Here is a 26,359-nt window from a genome sequence, read left to right on the forward strand (position 1 = left end):
GGGAGATTGCCATTTTCCTCCCCCCACGGCCATATGCCGTCTTATTTAACTGACGTCTGTGCTGAATGTTTAAGCATCCTTTGCTCATTTGCCACTTCAGAGTATTGACAGGGTCGTTAAACCGTGCGCCCTCCAGATGAGGCCATGTGTGTCCCGAGAGAGATCCCTGAAGAGGAACAGGATATGGGGGGAGTGTGGAAACGGAGAGGGGAAATGAGGTGAGTCATCTCTGAGAGACATGGCAAACAATCAGTCAATCAATACCCACCGATTCAGTCATGCTGCTCTGACTCAGCAACTTCCCTGCGCAGGCTAAAGGAAGAATGGAGGGAAACACACACACACCACACACCACACACCACACTGTCTTGATTAGTATCCTAACACCAGTCATATGTGCTCTATTGTCTGTATTAAACAAAAAATATAAATGATATTAAATATTCCTCTCTTGTGTTTCTCACTCTCTTCCTGTCTCCTCTGGGACCAGAGACAGATCCTCTTGATTATCTGACATTCTCACAATCGTAACGCCTCCTCCCATCCACCCACTAGGAGCTCTGCACAGGAAGGAAGCACAGTTGGTTGGCAGCTGGACAGGGCCGTTTCCGTAGCGACAAAGGCAGCCTTAAAAAAAAAGAAAAAGAAAGAAAGCAAAAAGCCCTCCTTGCTGCGTCTGCTCCAGCTCACATTGTACCTCCTTAACTGGATGAGACTGGAGGACGGGAAGTAATGGAGCAAAGAGCGCTGGGATGCACTGGGACTGTTTCACTGCGTCCCAGAGGGAGAGGCAGAGACAGCAGGGGGTGGGTGTGTGTGTTTTCTTTTATTATTATTATTCATCCCCAAAGACTGTGAAAGCCTGCATTGATGTTATTGATGTTGTGTTTACTATTCTCCCAGGACGGTGACAACTTAATGGATTTTGTTGAGGTCATCTCAGTATGGTCATGGTGTGTCGGCCTACCTAACTAAAGCTTTATCAGCAGTACTACACGACTATGGTTTTACTGTGTCATCAGTTCCCCACCTGTCCTTTCACAATACTGTTGGATATTTTGTTTTATACCAACTCCATGCCATGGTCCAGAACTAGTCAAAGAGAGGAGTTTTCAGCAACAGGGAACAGAAAATAAAGCCCTGATCAGCTGATCAGCGAGGCCATCGGCCTGAATAAAGGCTCTGCAGGGACCGGGCTTTGTTTGAAATCAATTCTACATTTTAATGGAAGCCAATGAGACAGAAATGGAGGGTGATGTGTGACAGATGAGGACCTTTTTGTTGAGAGTGTGGCTGCAATGTTTACCTCCATCACTGTGGTGTATATATTAGTGGTTTTCAAGGAGGTGGTGAGGATGAGGAAACTGGTTTCAGTTACACTGTCTGCTGCTCACTGTGTCCAGTCACAGGGTCTGCTTCATGAAGAAGCTTGTTTGGAGATATGAGCTGCAATATTTTGTTCTTTGCTTGTGCAAGTCAAGTTAAGCCCTAACCTCCTGTATAACAGTGATAAACACTATGTGAACATTATAACATCATATTTAACTGTATTGTTGTTTTAAGGTGATTATCAGCCTAATGAGTCTTTATTATGGTGCAGGATTTTTAAACGATGAGTACTACTGCTCCAGTGAAGACTTACTTTACATCATGACAACTTTGTGTGTCACTCTCCATTTGACATGATGTATTAATAAACACTTTCATCTGCTGCCAACTTCATTTTAGTGTGTTATAAACCAATTATGTGTTCATGTGTAAATATCACCTCCTGTATTATACTGGACACCCCATTCGTCCTAGCATGGAAGTATCTGTTGTTGTGGTTAACTCCCACATTTATTCTCCAGCCACTAGGGGGCACTGAAAAACAGCAGCACTCCACTCAGCCTGTAGCAAAGCTGAGTAAAACCATAGACTGTATAAAGAAGGTAAAACCATGAGTAAAACACATTAACCAGTGCCAATGCCCAACCGTGAGGCCTCATCAGTTTATTTAGTTCTGATTATAACAACTGCTCTCACATTGAAACACACAAGTTTTAGTTTTAGCCACACACTACAAGAGGCCCACATATTGTTCTTTGGTTAGAAAACATTTTAAAACATAGATATCAGGCCCTGTTCAGCTCACTGGGTTGAGCATGTGCCCCATACACAGAGGCTACAGTGCAGCCGGCCCTTGTTCAAATCCCCCAGTGGCCCTTTGCTGCATGTCATTCCCCCTCTGCCTCCCACTTTCCCATCTCTCTCAACTATCCTAATTAGAAGCAAAAAGCCCTAAAAAGTGGTTTAGAAAAGAAGAAGAAGAAAATACAGAGATGGAAGTGAATCCGCTTGCTAAAACTTCCTTAAGAACGTGACTTTCACGTGAAATTCATATTAATCTCAGTGTCAGCATGTCTGCGGTGAACAGACTGTCACTGTTTAGCTGAAAATATTGACACAAAATACTCTTTTTATTATCAATGCACAAATTATTATTATTATTATTTTTTTTTTTTATCCCTGAACTAAAATCTCTCCCTTTTACCACTGAACTTAAGTTTGGAATTAAACTAATTAGTTTGGAAACATAAAGTTACATGGATATCTTTCTACTTTATCTCATATCCTGTTTGCTGTGTATCTGTAACCTACATTTTGTAGGTCACATCACGTGTCACGTATAGTGCAGATGAAAACACCCACATTTCCCACTGCAGTTAGTACTCGAAGTAACCTTGCGCTGTCAGCATGTCTGTCTGGATAGAGCTCTTAACCCTCCTTTGTCTCACCTCCACAGCCCTGTGTGGCCCAGGTAAGGCTGATTACATGCATTAGTACCGAAAAGAAACTTTTGTTTTCAAAGTAAGGCATGGATTCATAAAACGTTATCAAGAGTAAACTGAGATTAAATTGGATGACTGTGCTGCTGTGTGTGTCTCTGTTTCTATATGTAGAAAGCAGTGCAGTGATATGGAAAAATCCTGGAGAAGACCTCACTATCCAGTGCAGGGTGACGAAAGCAGTCAGTTTCCTGGCTTTGAAGAAGGGTCTCAATGAGGAGGTTGACATCTTTTTTAAGGCTGATCTATCAGATAAAAACAACATTGGAGCGGAATTCAAACACAGACTTCAGTTAAATGGACAATTTCCCAACATGGACTTTCTCATCAAGAACCTGAGCTCTGCTGACACGGGGGCCTACTGGTGTGTGTACATGTACTTGGACTCGGCGGAGCACATGACGAAGAAGCCAGTAAAAGGCGAAGGATCTGTGCTCCTGGTGGTGAGGGGTGAGTCTCATCTATTTTGATTTTGCCACAAAAACTATTGAGCTTACAAAGGAACAATGTCATTATTCAATTGGACACACTTTCTTCTCAATTCCAACGGGACGGTATGAATGTAGGTGAAATTAAGGTGACATACACAGTTATTCCAGTACTCCATGCCCACCGAAAAGTCTAGTTCAACATAAAAAATCAACACTTGCTCCCGCACTCACTTGAAGCTCTTTTATTTAGTCAACATTTCGGTCTATTGACCTTCATCAGGACCCAGTATTTTACTGGGGGGGGGGGTTAAGCCTTGGTAGTTTGAGTCTATGTTAATACTCAGCCTTGTTACCTAGAAATGATTTTCATTTATCCATTAACAATTATCCAATAGTATTGCGTCCTCTTGTTCTGATGTCCTATCACCAACCTCTGGAGCTGAAATTTCATTAATATTATGTATTTGACAATGTGTTTTTTTTTCTTTTTTCTTTTTTATCTATTAGATAACATGCATTTATGATCATGCTTTTAAACATAAACCAGACAACATGTTTGTTATCATAATGAAACTGGGAAAACTATCGCCTTCATTTCTAGATGAGATGGTGAGAGCTGAGCCTGATGATGCAGTGCCGGGGTGTGAAACACGACATCTAAATCTGGTCCTGGTGTGTGTTGTGGTCGCTGTTTCGGTGCTGCTCTGCATCGTGGTCGCCCTCGCATGGATGTTTTTCAAGGTACCTCATGTGAGATTTAATTAGTGTGTGCTTCTGTTACTACATACATTTGATTGTAATGTTGCTTTGACTCACAAGGTGTGAGTTGTTCCAGTTATTCTTAACACCACATTTTCCTGTTACACTTATACAGCACTCATCCAAAACAAAACCTGAATCCTGTTTCAGTATAATACAACATAATTTGTGCAAGTACATTTTAAATACAATGACACACCCACCTTTGCCATGTACAGCAGATATTCAACACTTGTTTATACTTTACATTCACCCCTCATATTTCAGTCTTTGTGAATGAAAGAATTATAGCTAGACTGATACATTATTTGTCATATTCACATCACATATTGATATTGGTTTTAAAGGTACAATATGTAAGAAATCTAAAGCAACTGGCCGTAAAATCCTCCTAATATGTCACAGAGACTCAGGAATAATGTTCATATAACATGATGAACTCACCAACAACAATAGTACAGCCAGAGTATTCGCATTAAAAATCTTTTTTTGCAGACTGCAAATCATGTTTATGTTTTGAATTCACGTGTTGGCATGTTGCGCCACCTAGCCCTCTCTCCCAGTCACGGCGGCGTCAGTGGCATTTCAGCCTCCGGTCTGGTCCACTGAGCTGCTGCTACGACTGGGAGAGAAAACGAGATCGCTGTGTTTTGAATTTGACTGCAGTAACCGTTTTTGGCCACATTCTTACATATTGCACCTTTAAAACATACCTGACTAGAGTGTAAAAAAAATACAGAGTGTAAAAATCATACCACTTATTGTGTTGTGTTAATCCCACAATCCCACAATTTCTGTTGTTACCAGACCAAGAAGTTATGCTCTACAGTGAAACCATCGACCGTCCCCACCAATGATGTTTATGAGGACATGCGTGGAAGGCGGCCGTGAAGATGTGAGCCTGCAAGAGTGTAACCTGAAACTCTGCACCGCTGAGGTACAAAGTGATGCATGTGAGGCGTTGCAGGAACTTGAACTGCTTCAACATGGTCTGATGTGTCTTCAAGTCTGTTTGTCACTGAAAGTCAGTAAAGACAAGACAGTGTGTGATTTGCAAAAAGGAACAGCACAAGGAGAGCTAGATCACCACAGAAGATTATACACAGACAATGTATAAAATACATAACTCCACAACTTTGAAAATAATCTTTGAATGGCAAAAAACTAAACTGGATTATATTGTTTGTTGAAATGTTTTTAATGTAAATATCTGTTCTTTAATTTCAACAATTTCTTGTAATTTCATCCAAATTTTAGACCATCATTCAGATGATTTATCGTAATAATTAAAAAGTGGGGTTCTTTTGAAAGTCATATATACTGTGTATATAGATACAATGAAATGTTATCGCAATAAATGTAACTTTAGCAATCTACTTTATGTAAAACAATAAATTTGTCGGAGATGTAGCAATTCTTAACCTGATTTGCCTTTTTATTTAGTACTATGATTAATGTATATCAATAAACACAACGTAGAAATCATCTTCAAGTGTGTTATAAACCATTTATTTCTAACCATCATGCCATGATGAAATAACACGAAAATGATGTGAAGTCAGTTGAAAAGGAGATGCAAGGTCATACAGAAGTTAAGAAAGTAAGACGTTTTTTTTTCTAATTTTGTAATAAAGAAATAAAGACAGGCCGACCCTAATTTTGTGCTGTTTTCTGAAGAAAAGAAGAGAAGAAGAACAAGAAGAGTAGTAGAGAAAGAATGAAAAACCAGGGTGGAGGACATTTACATTAATGACCCTTTGTTCACTCTGTACAGTCCAAGGGTTAATCATACGTGTACAGTTTGGGGTATCGTATAGCTCACAGCCAGGTTGAGGAAACGCCCCATAGTCCTTGGTGCACCCAGACCCGGTTGCAACTGCATGTCATTCCCCCTCAATTATCCCATCAGTTAAAGGCAACAACCACAAAAAATACATTTAAAAAAAGAAAGAAAGAAAATACAGACATGGAAGTGAATCCACTTGCTAACACTTCTTCTTAAGAACCTGATTTTCTCGTAAAATTCATATAACCCAAATACACAATCCAACAACTCCAAAACGCTTGTTGTTTTCAATGTAAATTCATGCAAAACCGCTGATTCATGGGAGCAGTTCTTCGGCAAGCAGTCTCTGCATTTGACTCGAAAAAATAACTCCGTTATTATCTCATAGCGCGGTGAATGTGCAGGTCACAACTTGTCCATGAGAGCGTTTTGGAGTTGTTGGATTGTGTATTTGATTGTATTTGAGCTCACGGCTCTGCTCCGCCGTTCTAAAAATAGCTTGCACCGACAATTAAAGGTAACGAACCGGGGTGGTGTTTAGCTCAGCACCCTCCCCAAAAAATACTTTTAAAAAAAGAAGAAAAAAAAGGTAACAAACCTATTCCTAAAACTATAGGGATTATGGCAATGGACAAATTTCCCAAAATGTTGAACTATCCCTTTAATATTAAAGGCATAAACAAATTGTTTGAGTGTGACCATAAAAACATTCACTGTCTATATCAGAGAGTAAATGTTGGGTTTAGGTAGGCTATAAGGTGGTCTGAGGAAGAGTGTAAATCTCCAGCTCGGTGATCGATTAGCAACATAACAGCACTGAGATCATTTGAATAACTGAAAGAGCAAGAATATCATGAGTCAGTTGCATGTAGGTTATACTGTAAATCTATTTGACACTGACTTCCTGTAAACTACCCACAGGCACAAATAAATCTTACAGAGCTATTTAATCAGTCACTAACATCCAACTTACCATAAAGGGGTTTGAGGTTAATTCAACTATAGCCTGGCATGCTGCCTTTTTCCTATAACTCAGGAGAATTTAGAAAAATGTTTTTGAAGTTCTTTTTAAAAAATCTTTTCAAAGTTTTTTTTTCTCTTCAAGCAACATGATTTGAAGAAACAAGCTTTTAAAAAAAACAGTACAATAATTTATTACCAGTGCCAAGTTGAGCCTAGTGCGTGTGTTCACTAATGCAAACACAGCATCTTCAAACACTGTAAATCAAGGAACAGTTAAAACTATTTAAGTCAAGACAAGTTGCATCCAACCGGATGGGCCTAGAGGCGTCGAATGAGTCAACATTAAAATATAAGGCAAAAAGAAAAAGAAAAGAAAAGGAAATGCAGGCCATGCAAAAGCTGAATGTTTACTTGAGCGTTGCGGTGAGTCTGTGTGGTCACAAGCTGTGACTTTTTCCCCTTGACGAGGCAGCAAAGATCAGCCAAGGCCTAGGAGTGTGAAGTGTGTGTTTACGCTTGTTTGTGGGGCAAGTGTCAGAGTATGCTGGTACAAGTGTTCAAGTTGCTGTATGTGTATGAGTGTAGGGGACGACTTAGAAGAACTTGTAGTCCAGCGAGGAATGGAAACTGTGCTTTGAGGTGAGCGTTAGCGTGCAAACGGAAACAAAGACCCCCTCTTGCTTGAAAAACAACATACGGCCACGACGACAAGACTGTCTAGACCACAATGTCGCTTGGCTCCATTAAGCAGACTTAGGTAAACTGCTGCATTTAATCCTCTTGTTTGTACTGATACAAAGTGCAAATGCAGGAAACGTTGTGCAACTGCAGCAGTGTCTATACCTGTCATAACTTGACAGGAAACACCAGATGATAAGGTATGTCTGAACCTAACAGATAACAACCCGCCACACTGTCAATAGGTAAAGTGAATCGTGTTTACAACAACAGAGGATATGCCATATTTAGTTGGAAGCCACAATCACAGATGTGCTGTTTTGATGTAAGCTATACTGAGAGGCCCACACATCAAGTTTAATGATCCATACACGCAGGTGTTGCTGATCAAGGGGTTCAACCGTTCACTTGAAATGAGGCATTATTACTCACTTCACATGTTTTTGAGCTTTTACAGTATTTGTCAGAATCTGTTTTCTGTGACAAGTAAAGAGCGGAAACTTTGACATTCACTCGGTGCTTTTACTGCAGAAGTGTAGGCAGGTGTGAGGTGAAAACCGTTTTGGAGCCAAAGTGTCTAGTTTCAAATGATCTGATTATTGTTTCCCATAGAAGTCATATCATTAAAAAAGAAAAAAGAAAAACGTTTTAATTTAGTGAGATGGACCTGGCCCATATGTTTTCTGTCCAATAAGCAAATGTGAGAAGTTTCACACTGACTCATTTTTTTCATGGGATGTGGTCATTCCACAAATGTCAGCCTTATAGGTCATTTGTGCTGCGTGTATCACTTTTTTATCATATAGGCTAATACACCAAAGCTGCCAATCTAACACTAAACACTAATATTTATGATTCACTGAGCAATCTTTCCCCTTACATAAAGGAGCTGTTTGTAAGTTTTTTTGTCGTTTCAGCGGGTTAATGCAGACCCCTTTCTGGTGGACTTTTCTGTCACCTAGTAAATAACTGGATAATAGTTCAACTAATAGTTGGGGCTGGAAATACAAAATATTTGGCTCGGGTTGGGCCTCGGGCTTCCAGTCATAGTCGGATTAACGCGTTTACACACACTTTAGTTGTCCAGTTATAGACGGATTAAGGCCATAATTTCATTTCAACCGTCACTTAAACATACTGAGTATCAGCCTTTATTCCTAGATGCTGCATCTTGTGGTGGAAAGTTCTGTTATTATTTCTATCACTTGATTTCTTATCTGAATAATATGATGTCCTTTGCAGATAAGCAATCATCACCACCAACCTCTGGAGATGAAAAGTTTTAATGGCAGCTGTACATGGTGTATATTTTTGTTTATTTTAGCATAATTTGTGCATTTTCTGGGAGTTAAGTGAAGTCCAGGCACAGCCAAGATGGTGACCGAACCGCTCTCAAGAAACCTTTGTGCGACATCTCAGAGGTTGCATCCATGTGTATGGATATGGACTGGGTTTTGGTGGCATCATCTCAATCAAAAAGTCTGTGATATTGATTAGATCAGCAGCTGCCTCTCAGGGACAGTCATCAGTATTACAAATCATTAACTGGGAGAAGTTAATCTAGTTGGATAAAATCTAGTTGGATAAAAACATAAACAAAAATCTTATTTTGTAGATTTAACTCAGAGTTTCTCAGATAACTTAAGTGGAAGTTGGGACATACTGTAAGTTATGTGGCCGCCTCTTGCAGATATACACTTATATAGATAAGACCACTTTTTCGATACATGTGGTAGCCTACACAGAGCCACTTAACCTCTGAGTTGGTGGTTATGGTATATTATCTAGCTCATGCAGAGGATCATGTAACTTGATGTTGTTATTTAAGGCATCCCACATTAGAAGCATTAGAGCTACAGAAAAAAGCACTGAGCATATTATTTTCACTGCAGGAACCCAAACTTTCAATTACGTAAAGGCCTTTTTCAAACAACCTGATCATTTCAAATTTCTTATTCAGCTACATCTTCTTCTCACTAAATGTCTGTTTTAATAGCTACCTATCCAGCCAGCCAGTATGCACTCAAAGGTTTTGAAATTACATGATTGGTAAAAAATATCTGTTCAACATCTGCATTCGTTCTTGTCCTTAGATGTATAACATCTGCATTTACCTTTCAGAATCAGAAAGACAAACCCATTTATCAATTTGTTTTGCGATAACCAAGATGTGTTACTGCCCTCGCTGACAGGAATATTAAAATTAGATGTTAACGCCGCCATTGCTCAGTCATTACTCAGGTACAGTATGACCAATGTGGTGGGTAGCTAATGTTATATTTCTACATTTCTGAATCACAGACTTCAGTTTATGACTTTTGTGAAGTTGCATCTTATTAGTTGCAACTTCCAAGAAAAGTTACAAATGCCTGCATGCAGCAGCCCAACCAGAGGATCACTAACTCTAAAGTTGTTACTGCAAGGGTCCTGTCTGATGACAATGCAAACTCACACTACTGCCTGGCACTACCGCTATCTGCTGTTGGTGGTTGTTTTTCTGGGTCAAACATCTCGCACGTCCACCCACACTTCAGTCAGTGCTGATGTGTCTCTGTAAAGTCTCAGTGTGAACGCTGTGAGAAACATCAGGAAACTCAGTTTTCTTAGTTAATGAAGCTACTGAAAAACACATTTCAGAACAGAACTGCTGCTGATGTTCCTGTTTGAAGTCAAGTCTGTTCTGGTAAGCACCCAGTGAGTGAAGCACTTATAAAGTTGGCGGTTTCTGTTGAGCTTTTAATGAGAGTAGGTATTTGCCAGTTTTTCCATTGTAATCTCAGCCTCTGCTGATGTTAGCTTTCCAAATGATCTTCCAGGGAATGACCTGGACATGCTTCAAATGGACTTTCTATTTACTGTGTCATTTAATTTAGTAGGAATCATTCTACATCTAAATGAATGATTGATTAGTCCTCGCCCTCAGTGATACAGGTCACTGCTGCGTCAAGGCTTGTGTTGAGCTGCAGCTGAGTACAGACCATAAAGTATGAGATGATGACAATGAGACCGGTCTGCAGCCACTAGAGGTCTCTGCAGCTCAGAGCTCAGGCTTTCTGTGGCTGGTGATGTGAATTCAGGTCTTAATAACATGAAGCAGGTTGCCACAGTTTGACATGTGGAATTCAAAAAGGTTAAAGGCCCTGGGCACAGCTGAACATTTAAAGAGACGTGGGCTAACTCAACATGTGGCACCACCCACCAACCCACCCAAGGTTAGCTACTACTAACAAATTGTCTCCCTTACTCCCCCACACTACACACACACACACACACACACACACACACACACACAGATATGGTTCCTCCACTATACACACAGAGGGATTTCAAACAGTTTTTTTTTTTCTTATCATGTTGGTTTGCGTCTCCCTTTAAATTAAACAACAGACCAGACCTGTGCACTGTTGACTTTACATTTAGCTACTTTTCTTAACCACAGATCCACAGCAAATATGATTTACAGATAGCAGCAGCTTCACTTTGTAGAGGCCCCCCTCACTAACAGTAAACCACTCCCGCTCCTGGACTGGGCGTGCGTCAGGAGCGCAGGTGTGATTGTATTCATTCCCAACACGATCGTCTCCCCAAGTGGATCCGAGCCGGTGGAAGCAAAGACTGGGAAACAAGTGTAGGAAGTTCAGTGAGAAGTGAGTGAGTTTACCTGCGCTCAGGTGCGTCTTTGGAAAGCCGAGGTGGCAGAGAAGGAGAGAGAGGAGCGGACAAAGAGAAACACCCTTGGAAAGTTTACGAAAAAAAACAAACAAACAAAAAAAAAAACGTGCACCTGACGATCAAACTTAGAAACTGGAGCGGATCAACAACCGATAATTTCTTTTCAGATTGAAATACAGGAAGAAAACGTCCACAACCATGAAGAAATCCTCATACCAAGGTAAGCTGTCGTTGCGTGACAATGCTTAATGGTGTTTATTGTCTTTTATGATGAAAATGAAAGTGTGGAGCTGCAACCCGATGTGCATGACGGTGTTAAACTTGTTGGTGAAAGGCTGATGCCTACAGTATGTGACAATGTGCCAGTGACAGAGAAACCGAAATGACTGAACCACTTCAGGTAAATGTTTAACTGGATTGACAGTGAATTGCCTACGTGTTTTCATTTAACTCCAAAGATGGTGTGAACTTTTCAAAAACTTTTGAATTTCCATTTTAGCTTCACAAAAGCAATGGCACATGGATCTGTGGGTGTGGCTATAAAACATTTTCTTGCAGGCACTGCCTCCAAAGGCCAAAGATGATAGCCTATAGCTTCACACATATGACATCATGACAGAGTTGGCTGGACTCATTTTTCTTGAAGTCCTCAGGCAAAAAATGTAATGTTTTTATCATGTGACAATAATGTGAAAAAGACCCCACCTGTGTGCTTTGCTTGAATTCAAAGTTGCTGATAAAGCTTCTTTTTACTCCGATTATAAAACAAATTGTTTGTTAATCTGGTTTGATTGACAGTTTTATGGTGCAGTTCCTCCACTCCTCCCCACTAATGCCCCAATGAATGATGCACTAAACCAACACAGGCCTGCTCGTTCAATTCATCTGTGGACTGTCTGGATCTGATTGTGGTTGTATTGCGAAACTGTATCTATGGAGGTGATGTGGCATGATCGCCTGGCTGCAACTCATGGAAGACTGAATTGTGATGATGATACTGATTTGTGCAGGTTAAGTCTTCACTCGCTTGCCCCTGGCTCAAAGAGACTTCAGCAGAGGAATGTTTGCTCCCCTGAGGCTGTTTGTTTGAAGGATGCTTACATGAACCACCACCACCAGCGGGGTTGCTTGGTCACCTGCACCCCCAGTCCATCACTACTGTGTAGCTACATCCTTATAGGCTACATGTGGCATCCCTCTCATTCTTCCTTCCTCCCTTCTTTCCCCCCCCTACCACTTTTTTCCAGAGGTGCTTACAATCACTTCCATCTTCGTCGTTGCCCCCCCACTCCCTCCTTGCTAAGCTCAGGCTCAGCCCAGTGTACACAACCCTATCCCCGGGAATGCCGCCTTTCCCCGCTCCTCTTCCTTGAGTCTTTTGTGCGATGGAGCGTCGGACCGTTTTCTATCGGAGCCAAGTGCATGTTGGGTCATGCTGCCTCTCCTCCTCCTCCTCCTCCTCCTCCTCCTCCTCGTCCTGTGTGTGTGTGTTCTCCCTCTGCCGTGCGACGTGTGTTGAGCTGTCACATTCTTTGTCAGGGCTACACTCGGGGAATAGTCTTAATAACAAAGCATGTGTGTGTAGTCTGATGTGTGTGTGTGTGTGTAAAGGCCCTCCTCTCTAACTTGTAGGGGTGTTTAGACAGGCATCAGAGATGTGGAGGGGGGGTGACTTTGAGAGAGGAAGGTCACCCTTTGTGTCAGCATGTGTGTATGTTTTGTACGCAAATGCCTTTACACATACGCACACCAACACACACACACACACACACACACACACACATACACACACACTGCTTGATTATGCATTTGGCACAGCTGAAGATAGAGTTTTAGACCTTATGCTTAGAAATGTGTGTGTCAGGGTGTATACATGAATATATGTGTGTGTGTGTGTGTGTGTGTGTGTGTGTGTGTGTGTGTGTGTGTGTGTGTGTGTGTGTGTGTGTGTGTGTGTGTGTGTGTGTGCCTGTGTTCACTCATGCAACCCCTCGCAGATGAACTCTGCTCGTGGAGCCGATCCCTGCCTTGCACACCACTCCCTCAAGTCATCTGGATCAATGAGTAACCCGTATGAATAACAACCCACTCCAACACACACACTCACAGAGTCATTATTTTCCAAGTACACTCCTACTGGTATGTGCTTTTATGTCCTAACTCAACACACACACACACACACACACACACACACACACACACACACACACACACACACACACACACACACACACACACACGCACACACCTAATTCCACTTCTTGTACCTGTGTGACAAATGCTTCACTCTGAGCTGCGTTATGGCTTTTAGTCTGTTTATACTGGAGAGTCAGTGAAGCTTTGATTTGGAGCCTAAAGCTATTGTTAGATGGCAACTTGAAAGTCAAGCTATAAACTGTGTTGAGACATATTTGCCCTGTCATCTTGCAGAGCATGCCGAGGATGGTCTAACCCTCAATTTGGCCTCCTAGAAGCCTGTGAATAATGATACTAATAAGGAATTGGAGCAGGAGCACGTGGACATGCATGTACAGTACAGTGCTCTGCTTGGTCTGATCTAAACTAGTGCTGTCATGGAGCTACAGGTTTGAGTTTAGGGCATAACACTAAAAAGAGCATCAGAGGCCAATGAGAAAAGTCTAGGGAAGCTGCACCAATCTACTGGCAAATTGTAAACATTTACGTAATGTCCTGTACCTGTATATCTCCGTTAGCTAGTAAAAATCTGTTTTTGCAACTGACTTCAATTTTGACAATTTTGTCACATGAAGTCAATATTAAGTTTAATTGCAAGTGTATGATACGTTCAAAACCAAAAATATAAGAGCAATATTATACGGAGATGCTTAAATGTTAAACATTGGTACGCATGGCCAGTGCTACTGTATCTCCGAGGCCCTTGGCATTTCATGCTATGATACTGTGTTGGGATACAGGTAGAAACTTTTGTAAATATTAGTCCACTTTTTGATTCCCTCTATGGACATCCATGTCATACTGATCAAAGCAGACCCTCGATACCCTTTGGTATGCTTTGGTCAGTAGGTCTATGACATGGATGTCATCATCCGTCCATGTTCGCAAGGACCTTGTGGATCCTTAAAGAGGAACTATACTAGATTTGCACCTTAATTAAACAGCTTCGGAGTAACCTCGGTAAGTGCACTTAATGCACTTACTTCTGCTGGGCTCCTCTGAACATTAATGTCATGCACTTTTTGCACTCTCTATGATAACTCTGCGGCAGTATTTAGTTCCTCTAAACGGCATCTCGTTGTTATTTATAACTGTGTTATTATGGCAATGACAAATAAAGTACAAACAAGCATCGCTCCACAGATTGCCTTCTTGCCGGCTTTGTTGGATAAAGAAATACACATGGCTGGGTGGGTGGGTGGGTGGGGGTTAGCGGTGAGTTTTTATGAAAGTGAAAATATGCACTCAGAAACTGTAGGGGGAGCTCCCTGGAAACAAAAAGCGACCAAAACAGCAAAAAAGCGACCAACTTGCATAGTTCCACTTTAAATGGATGTCTGCCTGATGCTTAACATTTGCATCTGTGCAGACTGTCCTCACTGCGTTTGCTTCAGATAACAAAATGAAGTCTTTGGAACGGAGGATGTGCGAGGAGGCCTGGTGTTACAAATACGGCCAATGACGCTGAACTCCTACACTTTCCTGCCTTGCTCTTGCTCTTTCTCTCTCTTGCACTACGCAAACAACATTGTGGTGCGTTACTGCGACCAACTGAAATGAATGAAATTGTGTGTGGGTCCACTCAACTCTTTACAGGATTTCTGCTTTAAAACAACTAAGCCAGGAAAAGGGCCTTAGTCATTTTCACCACAGACTTGATGTTTGCCTAATTAGGTTTCCAACTAAAGCTGATAAAATCGGTTACCAGTCCATCTTTTCAGCTGAGTCAGTGGTTTATTTGAAGATGACCTTTGTCTATCTAGAAATCCTGCAGCTAATACCAAGAATCACCTGATTTAACTGTAAACTTTAATGTTGTGCAAGACTGGAAAATTTTAATGGTGCTGCAACAGTAACTCAGGGGGACATCAGCTCATCAAAAGGTCAATTTGGTTGTTCAGTTGACAGGTATATGTAGCTAGATTATAGGTCTCAAACCATATGAGCCCTGTGCACAGGGCCTATATGCATTTAACTTACCCACAACCTGACCACATTGCACAACACTGCGCTCGACACAGTGTCATCGAAACACACAGTAGCTGATGTGGAGTTCCCCACGATCGCAGGAAGACTTGTCTGTGACAGTCTATGTCTTGTCTCTGGTCCTCCCCTCTCAGCCGTGTGGAGCCTGCTCTGAAGTGTCCACTCTGTGCTCTGTGTTTATTATCTGCAGCCAAGAATGCAGCTCTGTGAGGCTGCTGCTGCCACTGCTGCTGCTGGGGGGGGGGGGGGGGGGGGTGCTGGTGTCAACTGATACAACAGATTGCCTGTGTTGCGGGCCTGAGGCCAGGAGAGAGACTGTAAAAAGATAATAGCAGGCTCAGGGATGTTCTGATGTGTGGTAGAACATGTGCGCTGACATCTAGATGTGGGTATTAGAATGATAAAGTGCAGCGACGTGGACGTTAATTTCACCATTTCAAACACCTGGATTACTTAAACTCAGGTTCATTGAACCGGCATCACATACGCCGATATACACTTTATTATTCTTACAGTAAACCACAGACACAGCCCATGCGAAAGAACAACTGCACTGTTTAGCAGGAGCAACCTTGTCCTGTCATGACATGAGTAAATACTTTATTGCAACTAGCAATCAGTTTAAGTGTTAGTGATTCATAACTTCTCAAAGGGCTCAGTGGAGCGGAGATAGTCCTCCTGAATTAGCAAGATAAACTTCGTAGGCTAAAGAGGAGTTCAAGATAACCACTTCTTATGAGATTATAAATACCATGGAGTGGAATCTATCATTGACTGAACTCAGCTGATGAGGCAAACTTTGGTTTCAATTTCAATTTGACTCGAGTTTTCATACATGTTAGTCTAGAAATAGGATTGTAACAATCTTCCTAATGGTGATAATAATAATTGTTGTACATTACTTATCACTTATCCCAGTGCTTTCATGCACACCAATATAGTAATTATACAGTACACACACAAACCACGCACATATGTCAGTAACACTAGCTTTACCATCAAGAACAGTGGTTGTTTAGTTGTATTTCCTTACATCATCCTTGGAAACATGGAGATGTTAAAGCTTTTACGTAAGCTTTTGTTACCTGATATCCGTCTCCTCCTATCATTCTCACATTTCTGAACATGCACATACATAAAGCCGCTCAGTTGTCCACCTGTGACACATACAGTAACTACATGTTTCCTGTGGGAGGTTTCACCCCATAAAGCTCTATGGACTATTTAACAGACTCCATGGGTTTTAACAGCCTCGCAAGGAGGAAGGCTGATCGTTATCTGCCACAGCAGCATTGTTTTATAGACTGCCATGGTATCCTGTCCTGTTAAAACACTTTTATATGATATGATTGGGGCTCGTGTTTGCATTGTGAAGAGTACTGTGTGTCTGGCAAACCGGTGTCAGTTTTCAATGAACGTGGTGAGTGAGGAATAGATGTGTGTTGAAAGTACAGAGGTAGGAAAAGGTGTTGGCGGTTTGTACCTTTGGCTCCAGAACAAGGGCTATTCATTTGGGAGGAGTGCAGCTCAGGGTCAGGGCCTGTGTCTTTCCTCAACTACATGTGTATATGAGTGTGTTGATGTGTGTGTGTTAGTCTGGTACTTACTAATTAACAATGCCGCCAGGTAAAGACCTTATGAGCTGTAAAAACAGTCTATAAAAATGGCTGTCTGGCCTTTCAGTCTGTCTCATGACATTTTACGAGGGAAAAGAGCAGGGATTTGATATGAGGACATCAAATATCTTTGTCATATATTCAGCATGTGAAGTAAATTAATAATAAACATAAAGGCCGAGGAAATGCACCAAGATTGTTTGTCTTTAATCTAATGGAAAAACCTCATGCTTTTGATTATAGTTTTTTTTTTTTGCTTTGAACTTTTAACATTTTATGATACAATAGATATTTAGGGATTTGAACAGACATTGATACAATCCAGTTGCACATCTCAATGTTCTTGATGATGAAATCACCCAGTAAGGCTTGGTGATATGGTTAAAAATGGCTGACACATACATATTGTGATATTGTGACACTTAAAATACAATATTAAAAAAATAACCATAAAAGCCTTGTAAAAATCAAAACTGACTTTACAGTGTCAAACAAGTAGGAAATGACAGGACAGTATTCAGTGATAACTTTATAGCTGTGGGCAGAATTAAACCACAGCAGTTGTTTTTAATTAGGTGAATAAATAAAAAACACCCCTCGCATCATCATTAAAGCTACTCTGCAACAATGCCTGCGACAGAAAAGATTAATGTCTCGATCAGACCAGCACCCACCCTGAAAGAGAAGGGTGGAAGCAACAGAAGAAGAGGAGGAAAGAAAAGGGGGGGAAAAGCAGGAAGGTAAAGCTCCTTCACCTCCTCCGCCCTCTTGCTCAAATACAAACGGCGTGGCCTCCTTCTGCAAACACACAAAACAAAAATCTCAGGTAGTTGTGTGCTGGGGGAGAGACGGAGTGTGTAGCTATTGTTGTGTATGTTTTTGTAAATCACTCAACCCGTGGATGTGTATCTGTTTGCATGTCTTCATTTGTGTGCGAGCGTGTGAAATTGCTCTTGTGTTTCAAGTGTTGCACCCTCTCCCCTCTGTTTACCGACCCTGGTCATCTGAGACCATTAACTGATCAGTTGACATGTTTGTCCAGGCATAACCGTGCACTTGACCGGTCACGTTACACACACACTCAATCAGTTGAGGCCTATATAGCAAATACATTGTCAGCAATGCATTAACTCTGCTATACTCTGGTCTACAATATGACTTGCAGCACTGGGATTTTTCCACTAAAAGAAACACTGCTTTCATTCTTCCTCATGTATCATGTGCGTGCCGTGACCTCTGTTGTACATAACAGTGTCATAAGGCAAATATGACCTCAGCTCAGAAGAGGATCACAAATCTGCTCCGAGGGGAAAACAGACAGGGATCACACAGCGCCGGAGACTTTCATGAAACCTGTTGAAGCAGTGATATGTGCTCTGTGTGTGTGTGTGTATGTGTGTGGGTTTTCAGACAAGACTGAGCAGGTGAGAACAGCAACAGCCTCCGCACGTGCACACACATACACGCACCTTTACAGTTTAACTTTTCTCGTTGTCACTCATTTACTTTGTAACCTTGCTCACTCTGATTGGTTACTGCATAATTTGCTTCTGCGGTCACTTTAAACCACACAGCTACTGTTACTGCTGAATATCACACTGAGGCCAAACATCATCCAATCGACTCAACTCTGTGGTGTCGGTATGACTCCTGTGGCATGTTACTTTGTTGCAATGGTAAACTCTGCTTGGTCTGATTGAACTACTTTGTGTTGCAAGGGCGTGTGTGTGTGTGGTTGTGTATGTGTGTGTGTGTGTTCAGCTCACCTCTCTCAAGCTGCATTGTGAGCCAAGAGGAGTAAATAGGTACAGACATGCTTTTTGGCCGCAAGGCTTGATAGACTTGGCTGGCTCTTATTTGCTCTGTCATTTTCCATACACTTAATGCTCTTAAACACACGTAGCTATGTACACGGCCGCAAAACAGACCGGCAGTGTATTCACATGGCTTAGGGCAGGTGAATAATTTGCGTTTAAAGCAAAAACCAGCGTATTACTCTTGCTATTTTACTGTTGACAATCTGAATACCCGGTCGGTAAATTGATGTGATGAGTCAAGGCTTCCTCTCCGCTTCAGCGGAAACTGAACTTTACGTGACATTTACATCATATTTATCTCTGTATTTATTGTAAAAACGACTTGCTGCTACTGTAGACAGACGCAACACTTCCTCCACTACGCAGCCTGGCCCGAGTCCGATCAGTTTAATCTGTGTTGTTTCTGCGTCTTTGGCTGAAATCTGATCTCAGCCTGTTTTGAAGGAGTTCAGACATTCTTACCAGCAGAATATGAAGTTAAAGCATCAGTTAGTAAATCAGCAAGGTGCTACAACTTAACATGACTTCAATACTGTACTCATGAAAACATCAAGCCTCCCTTGCCATTTTTATTCACAATCTCTCCTTCCTGCAAGATGCAGAAAAAAGCCAGTGCAAACAGGTTTTGCATTATTAAATGAATCACTTTAAGTGTATTTCTCATTTCATTATTTTACAACAGATAACATAGTGTAATATGTGCTTGACCCAACTGTGTTTTTGGTAAGACTAATAGTGTAGTACATTTGCATGTCAATCAAGTCAAACTTGAAACAGCGGGTGAATAAGTTGTTGATCGGAGTGACAGGTTTTACAGGTGATAAAGCAAACAAGTTCACAAAAGATTGATTTTTGTGAGCGCTAATCTTTGCATTCAGGCATATAATGTTGTCTCTGTATGTCTTGCTTTTTTCACTTGGTCTCATAGTTTTCTCATTTAAGAAGAAAGCGTAGCAACGTCCAGCATCGGTTTGGTCCCACCTGCAACACACACGTAGTGGCAGAAATAGTCGGAGGCCCGTACTGATTTGTTTGTATCGTAAGCAAAGAGAGAGACAGAGAAGTGGACCTGCTGAAAAACTGAATGAGTTTCAGGAGAAGAGCAAAGGTTGCACATTTCATCATCACCTAAAGTAGTTTATTTCATTTTCTGTGCTCTCTTGGAATGTGCCCGACTTCAAAGCCTTCCTCTCCCTCATAATCTAAGTGTGTCTCTCTCGCTCGCTCACACACACACACACACACACACACACACACACACACACACACACACACACACACACACACACACACACACACACACACACACACACACACACACACACACACACACACATATATATTACAGAAGCTTTACTCACATCTTCCAGTCAAACACATGCACTCCTTCTCCCTCAGACCAGCTGTCTTTGTGTTGAAACCAGCGACAACACGGGTGGAAAACCACTGTTTGCTGGCGTTATTGGCAGAAAAAGAATGTCATGTTACACACTGATTTGTGGTAGGAAGTATTTCTAAGAACTTAAAAACAGGATGGGGGAAAATGACTCACCGGATGAACTTAGTTCATCTGAACACCACTCACTAGGTCGATGCGGTGGAGGACAAAGGAAGTGGTTAGAAAATAATGTGTGATCACTGATCAGTCTCAGGGAGATTTGGCATCTTGTGGTGATACCGTCCACAGGAGACTTCATCAAAGTGTTAGATATTCCAGACTGACCCACTGACTCATTGTAGTTGTTTGCTGCTAGCAAGAGAAGGGCAGTTACTGTAAGTTAAGAAGTATTTCCCATACGTAACGTTTAGACTTAATTCATACTTTTACTGTAAAAATTGCCTGAAATGCTGCTGTAGCCTATACTTTAGCATGCATAATCATATACTTACACTACTACACACCATTTCCCCATGGAGATGAATCACCTGCCACCCCATACCCGGCTAGTGATTCAGCACAACTGAAACACACACACACACACACACACACACACACACACACACACACACACACACACACACACACACACACACACACACACACACACACACACACACACACACACACACACACAGTGGGTCAATGATGGGGATTTTTCTGGAGTGTTTCTATTACCTGTTATTTAAAAAAAAATCATCTTAACGTTGCTCAGCAGGTGCGTATCTGATGGTCATCCTCTGGCAAAGCTTGTTAATTTGACCATCTGAAAATACACACAAGCCTTTAAACTGTAGCTGCCCACGTTAGTACGCTTCGCCATGCAGTTTTATTTCTGTCCTGCTCCATGCATTTTGGCTTGAATTAGTTCCACATCATCCACACTGTCATAAAAATAAAAACTTCTCAGTGGTTTCTTGGTGGTCAGGCAATAATAGCAATCTTTCAAACATCGGTTGACTTTGTTTTTCCACATGTCAACTTGAGATTATTTGGCCTTGAGGAGAATGTGAAGCAACAATCGTTTTCCACTTGATGCTTGTACATATTTTGTAGCAGTGCCTGTATTTGTATGTTTATATGTTCTAATCCTATAGTCCTTCAAACCATTTCTAATTTGGGATGGTACATGTTATTGAACACTGACACTGAAAATACTTAAATCCTGACGTTGCTCAATTTGTTCTTCTGTCCCTGTTCCCATTCACAGCGAGATCAGCCAGTGCTCGAGTAAGAAGAACAGAAAGAGAGGGGTCTGGAATCACCAGTCCCAGTAAGTATCTGACCACTCATACTTCCACCTATAAGCCCTATGATACAGCACATGCACGTTGTATACTTCTAGTATGACAGTCATGGTGCAGCCACTCATCTGTTTATCTTTCATCTGTCCAAATATGGGCATGCACTGGCTTTTCCAGCTCACTATCCCTGTAAAGGATTACATAAGTCAGAGTCATTGACCTCCAGCAGGGAGATGAGGTAACACTGAGGGCATAGCAGGTACTGTTTCCTGTCTAGATAGCAGGTAAACAGCAGATAACAGACAGTGATAAAGACAGTTTTAGAGACAGAGAGATGGCAAAGTGACCAGTCATGAGGAGAAGACATTTTCATCTTTGTGTACACAGTGTTGTCTTTGTGAATGTGTACAAAGTTCCCCAAAATTCATTAAAGGAAAGTGGAAAATGACTTTGTATCTTCAAACCACGTCCCAATGCTAAGACAATGATATGAAGTACTAACAAGATTTAACTTATGCAATGACAAAGACAAGCTTTGGCTCTTCTGCCACCCTGATATGAGGCTGAAAGGGAGGAGTAGCAGGTTTTGTGTTCAGTTTGATAACATTTAACCTCATTAGCAACCAGCCAAAAAGCTTGAAGAAATGACGTGGGTATTTACTGACGTACTTTATATTGTGAAATAAAACAGCCATCTAACCCAAAGCCCATTCAAAACATGCATATTGGTTCTGTGGGTTTTGGGTCTAATGTGCTAAATTTTTAAGACTCAGTCCTGCAGCACTCTATTCAACATTTAAGTATTTATTCATTAATAGCTCTTGGGACATTTTTTATGTACTATCTTGATTTAAGAAGTGAATGCATGTGTGGCAATGGAAACCATCTCCATAAGTATCACGTCAGCCAAGCCTGAAAACATTTTTTGCAGTGTTTGCAATACTTTTTAAAATCACATTTTTCTGATGTTTCCCATCTGTTTTTTTTTTTTCAATGTGCGTTTTTAACAATTTGGATTGGAAACGTGGGCATTCGTGTTTCTGTGCATGTGTGAGACAGAGTGTGTATGTGTGTGTGCTACTAACACACAGCATTGGCAAACAGGCTGAAGCTGTGGCTCACCACTGAAGCATCTTCTCCCAGTGGGAAGAACCAACGCCGTCTGCAGCATCAGCACAAAGAGAGTAGCGAGGAAGGAGGGGGGACTGACGACACACGCACACACATGCATATACAGTTTTGGCATGTAGACTGCGTGTGAAGGCACAAACTCATCATTAGAGGCGGTGTGTTAAGATTGGTTTCTTTTCCTGTTTACTTTGACACCTTTTACTGAATGCATGAGCAAGCAAGAGGACTATAGGACTTTTTGTAGATCACGATTGCTGTGAAACGAAACATTTGCACCATTTTGAATATAATTAGTGCTTTTAGGTCTCTTTTGTCAAACAGCCCCCAGTATGTGTATTCATCCCACAGCTGACAGTGAACACATCACAGCAACATGAGTGCAATCAGTGACTTTGTGAGATTTTGTTTTCACATTTGAGCTTTGCACAGTGTGTTCAGTGCTGCTCTCTGGTTGTTTATCTTTCCGAGCAGTTGGAAGTGCAGTGACCTCATTTGATTTAACCTGGAAGTGAAGCATCTCCTGGATTTGCCAAAACATCTGGAGAAAATTATAAGAGCACACATCAGACCCTATTCATACAACATATGTTACACTGTCCCCGAACACTCTCAAATGACGATTCACAGGTTGATTCATCAGTTAAACTTTTTCAGAAGTTGTCAAGTATTTGGTGTGTACAGTGTCACAGCCCTGTGGGCTCCTGAGCTTCTGTGTTTTACTATCTTTAAACCATAGTGACACACATGCAAAGGCTTGTGAAGATACACCTTCATATACAGACAGACTTAAAACACACACATGCGGATATGCTTAAGTGCGTACACACACTGGTCTAGGGGGAAGCACTTAGCGCTGAGGATAGGGCCCTGCTTGTCAGCAGACCTCCCTGACGTTGATGCAGTCGCCACAGGGCATGTGTGTGTCTGTGTGTGTGTGTATGTGTCTTTGAAACAGAGAGAGAGAGAGAGAGAGAGAGAGAGAGAGAGAGAGAGAGAGAGAGAGAGAGAGAGAGAGAGAGAGAGAGAGAGATGTCCCATACAAAACATCTGCCAACAGGGCAGATTCACGAGCCGGCAGGCGGCTGTTTGGGAGGATGCTTTACTGTAACCTCAACTCATGCATACACACACAAACACACACATGTCTATCCAACACTGTGTCTATTGTTAATTTGTGTGTGGTTAATTCCCATCTGAGAGTCAGCAGATCCTACTCTATTGGTCATATGCATACATGGACGCATACACACACAGAATGGTACAGATAATTAGTACAGTATACTGTGTGAGGGGTGTATCTCTACAATGTGAAATAACATCATTATTATAATTGTTCAATCGGCTTTAAAGGACTCAAGTCGTAATTTCTAATAAATTGTAATTTCTTTCACATCATCTCACAACATTTAATTTCATCGAGTTGAAAAGCAAAACTAAACTAAACTAAATGCTGAACCCTATTTTCATTGTTAAAATTACTTATCTAAGACTGTAACCTAATTAAACCTGAACTTTCTCCACAGCTGAATGTTGATCTTTCCCTGCACCCACTGCTACGTTTCTAAACTGTCTGCTCTTGAACTTAGTATGTCAGTATGTCATCTTTCAGACCATCAGAGTTGCATGTTTTGACCATTTGGTGCCGCCAAAGAGCAAACTTTCATTATTTCATCACCCATTGAATCATCTGTCTTTGATTAAAGAATTAGTGATGAGTGAAAAATGAGAACAGACACACAACACACATGAAATACTAACATGAATACAACAGACGAAAGTCAACATGCAATAGACGAGGTCACTGTAGCCGTGTGTGTGTTGCACAAGACACCAGACTGACATGTCTGAGTGTGTTTGATCTCTCTATCACAGCTCAGACGCTTGCCATGTGACCTCTGACCCCCCGGCGCAGTGTGAGAGACGTGCCGGAGTTCAGAGGTCAACTGAGTTTCCTGAACACGGAGACTGCTCTAGACACAATCGCAATTTAGATAGTGAGAGAGAGAGAGAGAGAGAGAGAGAGAGAGGCGGGGATTTCACTAATCTTTATAACACACTCTGGTTTTATATCACTCTCTGTCTACAGTTTTATTCCCCTCCTCACTAGTAACACAGGCAGAAAAACGTCATCTCTCCGCTACTAATGGACGGCCCTTGAAAACGCTTTGGGGAAGTATGTTTTGATAAAATTCCTCCCTTGCTTCCGTCCTGTATTGTGTTTGCGTGTCAGTATTATTTCACCAGGCTATCGTCCTTTCACACGTTTCACAAAGACTGAGCTGTATCTGATTCATCATGAGGAAGTCTGGAAGCATCTAAGGGAATGTCTTTCACACCAGCTCGACAAGTATCACTTGTTATCGAATGAATCAAGGCCACAGTGCACGCACTCAGGCAACATTATAAAGTAAGTAAGCTGGCAGAGGCGTTTGCAAGTCCAGCGGGTTATTTTAGTCCGTCCATGTCACATGGTGGAGCTAATGGTTTCTATTTTCAAGACACAATGCTGCTTCAGTCTTTTGGTCTGCTCTGAAGAAAGAAAAGGGTAGGAGAGAGAAAAGTGGGGTAAAAGAGAAAGCGAGGCGAACGCAACATATGATCAGCACATGGGGATGTCGTAATTCCGAATTCATTAGCAAGACACACTGAAGGAATCAAACTGAGGAGAGGGAGGGAGAGCAGAGAGCCCAGAAGGAAAGAGAGAGTAAGAAGAGGAGGAAGAGGAACAGAGGGAGAGGGAGAGAAGGGACGAGAGAAAGGGAAGTCCAAAAAAAGACAGAGAGAGAGAGAGAGAGAGAGGGAGAGAGACGGACAGAGAGAGAGGGGAGAGAGAGTGTGGAGCCAAAGTGCAGACACTACATGTGGCTGTGGAGGGAGTGATCTGGATATGGAGGGGGACAAATTCTCAGGTAAGACAAACTCTCCGGAAACTCTCAGCCCATGAGGACGAGCGTCTCTCCTGAATGGAAAAACCAAGTGTAGCTTAAGGTTCTTCAATCAGCTATTTCACTGTGATCGAGTGTCTTTTCTGTAAGAGCCTGCCTCTATTTTCCCCTCTATGGTATTTTCCACTCTCTCATTCTGTCCTGTTTGCTGACTGCATGTTTTCTTTGGGGTTTGGAGCTGGGAGCTGGGAGCTCTGCAGGGTTTGTACAGCAGCTTAGTTGGACCTGTTTTGGTTTATCTGTCTTTATCTGTCCTGTGCCTGTAATGTTTGCAGGGTTTTTTTTCTGTCTCTGTTTGTGCCCACCATCTCCACTCCCCTTCTGTCCCCATTGTTTCCAGTTAAATGTTTTTGTCTTTACAGGTTGTTGCTCAGTCACCGTGCTCTTTCCCATTCCTGTCTGTGTCCGCCTGTCTTTCCCCATGTTTAATGTTTGCTATAAAAATAGGGCATCTATTGTAGGAAAAGAAACCTTCTAGTTGATGTTGCGGTGAAGTGACACAGAAACAGTGCTTATTTCTTAGACATTTCTCTCTCTTTTTTCTCTCCATCTGCATTCTCCCATTCTTCTTTGGTGTGAAAACAGGAAAGAGCTCTGTTTGAACAGTACTACTCTTGTCCCTTGTGGCTCTGATCCTGCTTCGGCCATCAGTCAGTCCCTCCTTTAGCTAACAGGACAGAGAAAGCCCTGCCTCAGTCCACTGGCAAAGTAAGGCCGACTCTGAAAATAAAAATCCTCACTTTTTCCAAACTCTCCCTCTGATGCTATTTTCCCCTGTCGGATGCTGTGAACAGCATGCATATTGAACTGATAAGAGTTTGTCTCTGTGTGAGTGTGACTCTGCGTGTGTGTGTCGTACATTATGCTAA

The 26,359-nt window shown here is 41.8% G+C and overlaps 2 protein-coding genes across 9 annotated transcripts in view; both read left to right on the plus strand.

The window, feature by feature from the left end:
- The first annotated feature begins 718 nt into the window (after nucleotides 1-718).
- LOC310990172 (uncharacterized protein) lies at nucleotides 719-5,466 on the plus strand. Of its 2 annotated transcripts, none has more exons than XM_083977444.1 (4): nucleotides 719-806; nucleotides 2,943-3,278; nucleotides 3,861-4,000; nucleotides 4,826-5,466. In XM_083977444.1, exons 2-4 carry the CDS (start codon nucleotides 3,143-3,145, stop codon nucleotides 4,907-4,909), a joined length of 360 nt encoding a protein of 119 aa, XP_083833570.1. In that variant the 5' UTR covers nucleotides 719-806; nucleotides 2,943-3,142; the 3' UTR covers nucleotides 4,910-5,466. The 2 variants fall into 2 exon arrangements, with proteins under 2 accessions (XP_083833570.1, XP_083833569.1); XM_083977443.1 differs by lacking the exon at nucleotides 719-806 and adding an exon at nucleotides 2,724-2,800.
- A 5,582-nt stretch (nucleotides 5,467-11,048) lies between these two features.
- The window catches only part of septin9a (septin 9a), an 87,437-nt gene continuing 72,126 nt past the window's right edge, over nucleotides 11,049-26,359 (plus strand). Inside the window, exons 1-2 of one of the 7 annotated variants that reach the window (XM_083977791.1) lie at nucleotides 11,049-11,337; nucleotides 21,381-21,443. In XM_083977791.1, the coding sequence (XP_083833917.1) occupies nucleotides 11,316-11,337; nucleotides 21,381-21,443 (85 nt within the window). In that variant the 5' untranslated portion in view covers nucleotides 11,049-11,315. The other 6 variants (XM_083977795.1, XM_083977796.1, XM_083977797.1 and 3 more) reach the window with 6 other exon arrangements.

Source organism: Trachurus trachurus, assembly GCF_905171665.1.
Source record: "Trachurus trachurus genome assembly, chromosome: 8".
Taxonomy (NCBI): domain Eukaryota; kingdom Metazoa; phylum Chordata; class Actinopteri; order Carangiformes; family Carangidae; genus Trachurus; species Trachurus trachurus.